This window comes from Chelonia mydas, chromosome 24 (genome assembly GCF_015237465.2).
Source record: "Chelonia mydas isolate rCheMyd1 chromosome 24, rCheMyd1.pri.v2, whole genome shotgun sequence".
Classification (NCBI taxonomy): Eukaryota; Metazoa; Chordata; order Testudines; family Cheloniidae; genus Chelonia; species Chelonia mydas.
The window spans coordinates 11293869-11305486 of record NC_051264.2 but is presented as its reverse complement, the minus strand read 5'-3'; the positions used below and the strand labels follow the sequence as shown (position 1 = coordinate 11305486).

Genomic DNA, 11618 nt, shown 5'->3' with positions numbered 1-11618 from the left:
AAGGGTCATCTAGTCAAGATGCAGGATTTGTTGTGTTTAAACCATCACAGACAGATGGCTCCAGCCTCCTTTTGAAAACCTCCAGTGGAGGAGATTCCACAACCTCCCGACACATCTGTTCCATTGTCCTACTGTTCTTACTGTCCAATGGAGTTCTCCGCCAGCAGGGAAAGCTCATCTGTGCTGGAGACAGGGCTTCCTCAGGGGCCAGTCCCAGACTGTGGAGCAAACTCCCCCAGGAATTATGGACTCACCACTTCCTGCTCCCAGTGCCAGCGGTATGGCTCTGCCTGGTCTGCTCTGAAAGAAACAGGACCTTTAAAAACAGCCCCTCCCCTGAAATCTCTCCCAAAGCACCCCCTCCCTGGCACACAGAGTTCTCCCTCTAGGAAGCCAGGATCATGTTACTTAATGCCCAGCTGGAAGGCGCCCAGATATTTGGGTCATGGAAGAACCATTCAATAGGACAGAGTTCACCAAGGTCCTAGCTCTGCCATGGTGCTTTGGTCTCATCACTAGCAGTGTGAATCATGCACTCATGGGCCACTGGCGTCTTCTCTGGAAACATTTTGGCCTGTACTGTGCTCCTCCCCAGCCAATGCAGCCTCCATGTAGCCTGGTACCTGCAAGGCACAGTCTGGCCCTATCCTGCCTCCTCTGAGGGGCCAGCTACTGCTCTGGTGTTGCATGAGACCAGAGTCTCCAGCCTCTGTCTTGGGCCCATTAACTGCTCCTGAGAAGTACAGGCTGAGCACAGCCTCTCACTTCTGCTTTGAGTTGCGGGTTTGAGTGATGACAGAGAAGAGGGGATTTCCTGTGGGAAAATCAGGCAATCCCATTGCTAGTCATCAACAAGAGCTTTCATTTTCTCCAGAAAAAGCACCCTAGCAGGCTCTGGATTAGCGAGATGGTGGCGTGGCTGGTGCTGGCTCTGCTCCTGCACAAAGGTAAGAGTTCTCACCCCTCCTCACCCTGCTGTTACTTACTGCGGTCTCTGTAGACTGACCTTTAACCAGTGAGTGGATGGAGAGCTGACTCTCAGCCAGTCCCTGGTGCTAACTCAGCCACAGGGCTCACCGCAGATATGAGCATCACTGGAACACGTCAGACCTGTGTGTGTATCAGGGAGTGAGAGGAGCAGCTCCTTTCACCCATGGGAGCAGCCAGCAGTGTCTCAGGGCAGCTGAGTGAGCCACATGAACACGTATGCCAGTGCAGATTCACTTGGATCTCCATGGGTTGCTACAGATTCAGGGCTAGTTGTAATTTTTATTGTGTATTATTTGTATTACCATAGTGCTTAGCAGCCCCAGCCAGGGACCAGAACTCTGGTGCTAGGCACTGTGCACAGAACAAAAGGACAGTCCCTGCCCCAAGAAGCTGACAAAATATATTAGAGAGACAAGGGGATGAGGTAATCTCTTTTATTAAACCAATTTCTGTGGTGAGAGAGAATAGACTTTCTAGTTTACACAGAGCTCTTCTTCAGATCTAGGAACTGTACTCAGAATGTCACAGCTAAACACAACCTGGAACAGATTGTTTAGCATAAGTAGTTAGCACATTTCAAGGGACCATTCAAGGTGAAGTGGCCCATTAACACCTCTCCAGTCATAGGGGGAGAAGAAAAAAAAAGCTGGGGAGGGGGCTAGTGAGTTACAGATTGTTGTAATAAGCCACAAATCCAGTATTTCTGTTGAGTTCATGATTGGCCCACCTTGATTTTCATACACATTGTAAGGAGAGTGGTCACTTTGGATAAGCTATTACCAGCAGGAGAGTGAATTTGTGTGTGTGGTTTTTGGAAAAAAAAGCGGCGGGGGGGGGGTGAGAAAACCTGGATTTGTGCTGGAAATGGCCGAACTTGATTATCATACACATTGTAAAGAGAGTGGTCACTTTGGATGGGCTATTACCATCAGGAGAGTGAGTTTGTGTGTGTGTGGGGGGGGGGCAGAGGGTGAGAAAACCTGGATTTGTGCTGGAAATGGCCCAACTTGATTATCATACACATTGTAAGGAGAGTGATCACTTTAGATAAGCTATTACCAGCAGGAGAGTGGGGTGGGAGGAGGTATTGTTTCATGGTCTCTGTGTATATAATGTCTTCTGCAGTTTCCACAGTATGCATCCAATGAAGTGAGCTGTAGCTCACGAAAGCTTATGCTCAAATAAATTGGCTAGTCTCTAAGGTGCCACAAGTCCTCCTTTTCTTTTTATGATTTTCAGTGTCTAGCAAAGTTATGGATTGAAGTTCCCAGGCTTGTCTTTTGAAGGTGTTGTGCAGGCTTCCTTTGAGGCTGAGGACTGAGAGATCAGATATGCAGTGATCACTTTGTGAAGTATTTTTGCCTTCTATCATTTTTCTGTGTGAGTTCATTGGAGAGTATAGTGATTGTCTTGTTTCACCCACATAGTGGTTACTGAGGCATTTAGTGCACTGGATGAGGTACACCTTTTGTTTTAAGTATCAGAAGGGTAGCTGTGTTAGTCTGTATCCACAAAAACAACGAGGAGTCCGGTGGCCCCTTAAAGTCTAACAGATTTATTTGGGCATAAGCTTTCATGGGTAAAAAACCCACTTCTTCAGATGCATAGAGTGAAAATTACAGATACAGGCATAAATATATATTGGCACATGAAGAGAAGGGAGTTACCTTACAAGTGGAGAACCAGTGTTGAAGGCCAATTCAGTCAGGGGGGATGTGGTCCACTCCCAATAATTGATGAGGAGGTGTCAATACCAAGAGAGGGAAAATTGCTTTTGTAGTGAGCCAGCCACTCCCAGTCCCTATTCAAGCGCAAATTGATGGTGTGAAGTTTGCAAATGAATTGTAGCTCAGCAGTTTCTCTTTTAAGTCTGTTTTTGAAGCTTTTTGTTGAAGTATGGCTACTTTTAAATCTGTTATTGAGTGGCCAAGGAGATTGAAGTGTTCTCCTACTATCATTTGTTTTGATAGTCATGTGTAGGGACCCATGGAAGGGGTCTTTAAAGGTGTGTTGTGGGGGGTGTTGATCATTGTAGCAGTGGAGCAATGTCTGCAGGTTTTGCATCTGTTGTTCTGGCAGGGTCTGGTGCCACTCTGAGTTGGTGGGTCCTGGTCTGTGGGGAGCTTGTTTCTGATGATGAGCTTGGTAAGGCTGTGGGGGGTGGGTGGGGTGGGATGGGGGGAGGTGCTTCAAGGCCCAAAGAGGGGGCTCAGGAAAAATTTCTTTCAGGATGTGACACCCATTGAGTATGGGTCGTAATTGTTTGATGATCCCCCATATGGGTTCCCATGTGGTGTGATAGGTGACAACTAGAGGTGTGTGGTTGGAGGGGGTTTTATTTCTGTATTGAAGCAGGTTCTCTTGGGGTATTTGGGTGGCCCATTCCATAATAAGATCTACTTCTCTGGTGGAGTGTCCTTGTTTGTTGAAGGAAGTTTTAAGTGTGTTAAGGTGTGTCTCCTGGATTTTCTCCTTGGAGCATATCCTGTGGTATCTGAGGGCTTGGCTGTAGAGAACAGATTTCTTGGCGTATTTGGGGTAGTTATTGGATCTGTGAAGGTAGGTGCGGGGATCCATGGGTGTCTTGTATACAGTTGTCTGTAGGGTTCCACTGTTGAAGCTGATTGTGGTGGCCAGGAAGCTGATGCTGGTGAGGAAGTGTTCTGGAGAGAGTTTATCCTTGTGGAAATGTCAAATTCTGTTTTTGTGGGGGCCTGGACCTTCTTTTTATTGGGAGTCTCAATCTGCAGCATTTAACTTTAGAAGGATATGTCAGTTAAATATCTGACTTCAGCATAATTCCTTGTTGCTACATCGCAGGCTGCATCTGGAGCAAGCCAGGGGCTGCTCTGTTGGTTCCTGTCTCACCATAGTAACGGCCACGCTGCTTCCAACTGCTGGAACATTCGCTCTTAACTGGCAACCTGCACAGGGTTTTTTAAATGGGGCTTGTGCTCTTTTTAGATTCTTTGTGATGGAGAAAGAGCAGAGAGGTGTGGGACAGGTGGACGGTTTAGAGGCAGGGATGGGGGAGGGTGATTCAAAGTTTGTTGTCTGATGGTTCCTTTTTGCCTTAGGAAAGTCTGGTCTTGTTTTTGCCTGGAGGCCCTCTGGGCATCTGTGAGCTTCCCAGTGGGTGCCTGCCAGGGGAAAGGCCCTAGGACTCCTGTGACATGGATGCCTTTGGTCCTGGCAGCCTCACCTTCCCAGGGCACTGCAGACGGGAAGCCTGTAGGCAGGGGAAGAGGGAGCTTGGGAAGGTGACACCAGAGGCAGGGATGGGAGGGGCTGTGGGGACTCTGCACTGGCCACCATGTCAGATTCAGCCAGGGAGATGCCAAAGATGCCCAGGGGAGCAAGGAGAAGGCTTCCCTGGGTGTCGGGAGAGGAGAACCACTGGGGCTTCAGATATGCTGCTTCTATCCCAGCTCCTCCCATGACCCTAACATGAAGGCATCTGCCTATTGCCTCGTTCCAGCCCCACCGGCCACAGCCCGTGCCACCGTGAAGGTGACAGGAGTGGTGGGGAGAGCAGTGTTGCTGGGAGCCGACATCCCCCTGGGGTTCCAAGTCAGGGATGCCATCTGGAGGTACCTAGCGCCGGCAGAAGAGCTAGTGGCCACCTACTTCAGGGGCTCAGCGGAGACCCTGTACCAATCCCGTTTCTATGGGCGTAGCCGGCTCCACAGTAACCTCACCCTGGAGATCAGTCAGGTGGAACTGGGAGATAGCGGCACCTTCTCAGCCCTGCTGGTGAACACACGAGGACAGACGGAGACGCGCATGCTGCACCTGGCAGTCTACGGTACGCCGGGTTGGGCTCCTGTTTCCTTGCCACTTAAGGGCAGGAGGGTGATGTGTTTGGAGCTAGGCCAAATTCTCCATGGACGAACACTCTGTGCAGTTTTCAGAGTAGCAGCCGTGTTAGTCTGTATTCGCAAAAAGAAAAGGAGGACTTGTGACACCTTAGAGACTAACAGTCTCACCTGAACCAGCAGGGAACAACCCGCTGCCCGGCGCCAGCCCTGTCCCCGCAGGCTGCCAGGCCCAGCAGCTGACTCTGACAGAGGCCCCCTGAGGGAGCTGGGGCAGCTGTGCTGAGCTCCCAGGCAGGCAGGCCCGGGACAGGGCACCCACCCTACCCAGACTCCTTGGGTATTTTATGTTCTAATACGAAGCTCTGGGGGCAAATGTCCTGCTGGCCTGGTGAAGGGGATTAGCCTGTGGTGTGAGGCCTGGCCTAGCCTCTGCTGCAGAGGGTATAACTCGGCAATTCCCCAGGTTACAAGGCCAGAAGGGATCGTCTAGTCTGCCCTCCACTCCCTGCATTACTATGGAAGGCGAGCGCAGTTGCCATCACGGGGCACGTCAGCTGGGCAGCCAGAGCCAGCCTGCCCTGGGAGGTGACTGTGTGTCCCATCGCCCTCATTCTGGGCACCCAACTGCCCTTCTGCTAACTAGGAAATGCTGTCACAGGCACAAGGCAGCACGTAGGGAACTTGGGGCTGTGACTTCCCTCTTGCCTTTATTTCTGCTCTTACAAAGCACCTGCCAGGCTGGCACCACAGCCCTTTGGCTCTGGATGACGAGGGACCCTGTGAGATGGGCAGTAGATGAAGCTGTCCACACAGGCTGTCACAGCCTCCTACACCCTCCCCCCCCCACAGACACTTGGGGCTATTAGGACTGAAGTTTGAAAGCCCTGCCCAGTGGGAGAGCAGCACCAAACCCCCAGACAGAGCCTGATATTTCTAGGGGTAGATCTGGTGAGTGAGTGCAAATGGATGTATTCATGCACTCATACCAGGTGTGCTGGTGCAGCGGGTGGTCCCGCAGGGAGGTGGGGTTTGAGTATCCAGCCAGGGGGAGATTACTGGCTTTGACCGCTCTGCTGTCCTGTCTGCTCTGTGTCCAGAAGTGGTTTCCCAGCTGACACTGCAGGTGTTCACATCAGAGAGCAGCTGCAGTGGCTCTGCGAGGGTCTGCGAGGTGTTCCTGACCTGTGTGGCGGCCAGTGGCACCAACGTAACCTACAGCTGGGGCAGGACGGATGGCAAGGTGCTGAGCATGGACAATCACTCTCTCTTTGAGGCTGGCCTGGTCCTATGGGCTAAGCTGGACCCCTCGGATAGGCAGGTATCCTATACCTGTACTGCAGCCAATGCTGTCAGCTGGGAATCAGCTACCATTGCACCCTGGGAACACTGCCAGAGGGAAACAGGTAGGTCATGTTTCACCCATCTCCCATGCCCAGCCCAGTGCCTAGCCACTTGGCATGAGCCAATGGCCCAGCTGTCTGCAGCCATAAGACAGTGCCTGGGAGATGGATTTTGTGGGAGGGCATTTACTTTTGATAGCAGATTTGCTATCATGTGAAGGTGGATGAGGTGGAGAGGGAGTCACGGTCCCTGGTGAATCTTCACTGAGGATTATCACCCAGAGAGTCTAAAACTACAGGCATATCTAGGGTGTTCTGAATGATCCAAGCCCTGGTCAAACCCCCACATGGGTTCAAGCTGTGGAAGCATCTGCAGCACTGGAGGAGGGCTCTCGGTTACCTGCACAATGGCTGAGTTTAAAGGTCGGGAGTTGGCAGCCCAGGTCACTCAGCCTCTCAGTGCCACAGCTGATACAAGGGAATGCACGAGTAATGGCCACACTGTGCTCTCATTTACATGGTTGTCAATCCAGAGTCACTCCAGTGCAGTCATTGGCCTCACTCTGCATTTTCACCAGTGTAGCTGAGAGTAGACTTTGGCCTGGACTGTTGCAAACACAGGACAAGAAGATCCATGGAAGGGCCAGGAAATTCCACAAATCTAAAGAAGCTGCAAGAAATCCTCCCCGCTCTGGATCGCAGAGGAACTTCAGCTTCCCCCGCATTTCCTGCTGCCTCAGCTCACTCTTGGCACCGTCAGGAGGTGGAGGGCAGCGGGGGTGTTTGGAGAATGCTTTTCCTCTGGCTTTTCCTGCAGCTGCTTTTAGCCGGGTTCTGTGACTTTCCTGGCAGAACAGCAGGAAGGCTGTGGATCAGCACCAGGGAGGGCTGGGAATGCAGGCTAAAGTGTAGACAGGCTAAAGTTCTGGGCAGTCTGAATTTCCCTGTGACTCTCCTCCCCCACTCTGTCATGGTCTGTTGGCTCATGGAGTGTGAGAAGCTTTCACGGTGCAGCAGGTGGCTGGAATTCCTGTTCCCAATGCCTGGCACCAGCACAGCTACAGAGCCTGTGCGTACTTGGCTGGGGTTCCCTGCCCAGAAGAGTCCGTGGCACTCATGACATCTTCCTCTTCCCTGCTCAGGTGCGGAAGATGCCGTGTACAACTATAGAAACATCCTGCTCATTGCTCTGCCCCTCTCTGTCCTGGTCCTGGCAGTGGTTGTCTTCGGGCTCCTTCTCTCTCGGAAGCGCTCAGGTAGGAGCTGTCTATCACAAGAATCACTGTTCACTGGCTTTGCTCTGCCAAGCACTGAAGAGCCCTCTTGTGAGCTGTACACACCTGCAGGAGAGGCACACACTGCCAGGAAAATGCCGGGGGATGGGCACTCTGATACCACGGGGATGGGCATGGTGCAAATCCCCAGGCAGATGGATAGGAAGGGAGGGAGGTGCAGGGTGTCACAGCGCTGCTCTGTCCTTGTCTCCCACATAGAAACCAGCTGCTGCCAGTGGGGGCAGGTTTCCAGAGACAACATGAAAGCTCGGCGCTCAGTCCCCATTAGCCTTCGGTGCATTTGGAAATCTCCCCCTTAGGAAATAAAAGTGGGAACTTCCCACCCCCACCCTGCAGCAGCTGAGGGGTTGCGACACAAACAGGGAATCTGATTTTCATAGTTCTGTGCACAGGGAGCTTCCCCTCTTCGCTCAGGTGGAGTCAGATGCCACAAAGCCAGCATGAAGGGCCCTCTACCACTAGACTGGATTGTGGCCTCCACAGCCTTCCCAGCCTGTCCGGCCAGGTGCCAAGCCATGGCCCCAAACCTCCTCCCCATAAGGTGCTGGCATTAGACTGCCAGGCCAGTCCCACCCAGTGGCTCCACTGGAAGGCAGGGACTGGCTGCACCATAGTCCCTGTGAGAGAGCTGCAGGGGTGGCTTCCAGCCGCCTTCAGACAATGACCTGTAGCTGTGGTGGAATGGCCATTTGGAGACATTCCTGCTGGTTCCCCATGACAACTCAACTAGCGGCTGGAACAAAGCTACAAGGGCTGTTTGTCTGCTGGGGCTGCTGGCTCCCTTGCTGAAGCCAAAAGGGAGCACAGAGAGAATGCCAGTGCTGTCTGATTGAATCTCCATTAGGGAGACTCTGTAGGGGCAGTTGTGAGCCCCGCAGGGGCAGCTCAGCCAGTTAGGTAGATGAGCCGAGTCCCATGGTGGCTGGGTCTTTTGCCTGTGACCTTAAATCCTGTCCTATCTGCATAGACATTGTGCGTCCCATGACTCTGCTAGTGTTGGAGTTTTCCCTATGATCTTGACACTCTGCTGCGCTGGGTGTCTGCTGCCTCCCAGCTCCCCAGACACTGCCGCATGTCACCAGCAGTGCACGTCTTTAGCCTGTGAGGCTTGGCGAGGTGCTACAGAAATGCAAAGGTGTGCTCGCCCCTTGGGGGTGTGTGTGTGTGTGTGTGTGTGTGTGTGTGTGTGAATAGTCACTGGGAGGAGAACAAATATATTTAACACACACCCCTTCCCGAAAGCTCTGCTACTTCTGGGAATGACATTTGTTTCCCCCTTCCTTAGGGAAGCAAAGAACGAAATTGCTGTTGGACGCCTCGGAGCCTGCCGCGGCCCCTGTCTAGGAATTGACACTGTGTGCAGAGCAGAGGCATGTCCTTTTGGGAGAGCAGCCCTCCTTTCTCTTTGTCGCTGGCGCGGAAGAAAGCTCACAGGGTTTGCTTGACCCACATTCTCTTTTCTTCTGGAGAACTTCTCAGGGGGCTGGCAGCTTCCATTGCCCCGGGGACAGCTGGGTGACTGTGAGAGTCACTGTGGGTCAGGATCCCAGCACAGACTTGCTTTCGGCCACAGAAGCATTAATCAGCCCTCAGAGCAGTCGCTCACCCTTTGCACCGTGTTTCTCTCCCAGTTCCCCAGACCCCCACATTAAAAACCATGCAGACATTTTTACTGAATTTGCTTGTTTCTGTCTATAATTTTCATCAACATTGCTGAATAGTCCTGAATAGTAGTCCTCTGCTAGTTAACATTTTATCGGTGACCTCACAGAAAACAGAAAATCATTACTGATGAAGTTTGCAGTTGACGGCGGAGGAGTAAATAATGAAGAGGACTGGTCACTGGAGGGTAATATTATAAATGCCAGTCAACATGTTTTATGATAAATAAATCCTGATACCAAAAGGAAAGGCATTAAACCAATAGGGTTTTGATGTGCTGCCCCTAAACGATTGGCTAAGACAATGACCAGCGTATGAATGAGGATGTGCCATTGAAAAGGCCTGCTGAGTAAAGATGGAGCTGCTGAAAAGACCCTTCAATCTTTCCTTGCCACCACTCTGTAGACAAGTGGCTCACTAAGAGATGTTACAGGGGCAAGGTTGTGAAAACCCAATACACAACTATATGGTTGTTGCAACCAATGTCTGAGACCCCAGAACCATGTAATGAGAGCCACACAACCATGGTAATGGATAATGAATGTGAACATGAGGGCAGCTCTTGGACTCAGCTGTTGTTTGAGACGCCAAAACCTAATCAGGAGACTCCGAATAATTCCAATGTCAGGGTGCATAGGGCCAAATCACAGCTAAGTTGCAAGTAGAAATATTTAAGGGTAAACAAGAGGTACCGATGATAGAAACTGGTCACAATCACGCAAATGGCTAGGGAATGTGGCACCCAGTCAAAACTTTGGGGGCTCAAGAGCATCAGCTAAGGAGGCCTCTTGACACACAAGGCAAAGGTTTTAAGCACATAAGAAAGGAAAAATGGTGCCTTATCTGAGTTTCTTCATTAAATCTGTCAGCAGTTGGGCGATGACTCTTCAGAGGTCTTGGAAACTTTGCTTACCGTCCCAGTGAGTACGCCCCTTTAACAAGCACTGTGCATTTGTTTGTGTTTGTGTAAGGGGTGTGCTGATAGGAACCCAAAATGCCCTCAGTGCTGTAGGCGTAGGGCTGTGCTTTGATATGATTTGCAAGAGGTGGAGTCAAGTAGATCTGCGCTGGCCTGGTCATATGACACCATGCCCCATAATGGGGCATTCCATAAAAACACACTTCCCACAGTCATTTCCAATTGACATTTTATTTGCAGTTTCTCAGCTGCTGAGAGATTTATAATAAGAAATTCAGGTAAGGCACCATTTTAGTTTTTATAACATGCTTCAAACCTTTACTTTTTGTGTCAAAAGGACACATTAGCTCATTTAGGCCGAGTGAAATCAGTGGAAGTTAGGAGCCTAAATACCTTTCATAGGTTTGCAACCCTCCCGCTTTTGCTGGGAGTCTCCCAAAATTGGGCTTTATCTCCCAGAGACTACTAAATCCAATCCGGGAGATTTTAGGCTGCTAGAAATCTGGCAGCGCAGCAGGGCTAAGGCAGGCTCCCTACCTGCCCTGGCCCCATGCTGCTCCCGAAAGTGGCCAGCATGTCCCTGCGGCCCCTGCAAGGGGCAGGGGTCTCCGCGTGCTGTCCGTGCCCCAAGTGCCCCCTCCGCAACTCCCATTGGCCAGGAACCTTAGGGGTCCACCAGTATAATCAAGAGAGTCCACGAACATGCCTGCAACCAGAAGTGACGTGGGGTAGGGAGGGGGGATGCGGGATCACATACCCTCCCCAAATTTCTGCCTTCCATTTAGCACTAGCCCCCCTAGTACCTAACAAGTACCCTAAAATAGTTGCAAACAGGACTTGATTGTCAAACTCAACAACTGTAATGAAGAAAGAAGAACATCTAGTGTGAAATGCATCACCTTTGAACCAGTGATTCATTGTAGACCTTCTTGAAACCCTGGAAATATATCCTCTCAAATGTACTTTGCATTCTTTCTGTCTCTTCCTGTGTACTTCTCTTCTTTTTCACATTAAAGTCATTCTGCATCATAATACCAGCGTCCTGGTTTTCCTTTCTGCTCCATGTCTTATTTACAAATTGTGGCCCAGATCCTCAGAATTCCTTAGGCACCTAACTTCTATTACAATCACTGTGAGTATGGCACCTAAGGCCATGTCTATGCTACAAAGTTAACTTGATTTAAGTTGATGTAAAATCACCACTGTAATTATATTACTGTTTCATGTCCACACTATGTTCCTTGTGTCAGTGGAGCACATCCACAGGAGCAGCTCTTGCATCAACACAGAGAACAGCGCACAGTGGGTAGCTACTGCCACAGGGTGTTTGGGGAAGGGTTTGCAATGCCTTGTCAGGGAAGGTTCAGTGTCACATGATGCAAGTTTCTCAATCCCATCATTCCATGGGCATCCTACTCGGTTTCCAGCTGCTTTTCAAGTGCCCTGTGCAAAATGCTGCTGTTACTGTCAAGCTAAATCTTAATTCCAGCCTCGTTTCACTCCAGACATTTGTCCATTGTCACGGAGTGTGGGGGAGTCCAGGCCCTGCACCCCTCTTCCTGGGATTCACTGAGACTCTCAGCCAGCCAGTAAA

At 50.8% G+C, this 11618-nt stretch overlaps 1 protein-coding gene across 1 annotated transcript; it reads left to right on the top strand.

The window, feature by feature from the left end:
- Window positions 1-809: 809 nt before the first annotated feature.
- SLAMF8 (SLAM family member 8) lies at window positions 810-11043 on the top strand. The gene is made up of 5 exons (XM_007066076.4): window positions 810-947; window positions 4469-4795; window positions 5906-6211; window positions 7291-7404; window positions 8729-11043. The coding sequence occupies exons 1-5, from the start codon at window positions 908-910 to the stop codon at window positions 8785-8787; spliced, it is 846 nt and encodes a 281-aa protein (XP_007066138.1). The 5' UTR covers window positions 810-907; the 3' UTR covers window positions 8788-11043.
- The last annotated feature ends 575 nt before the right edge of the window (window positions 11044-11618 follow it).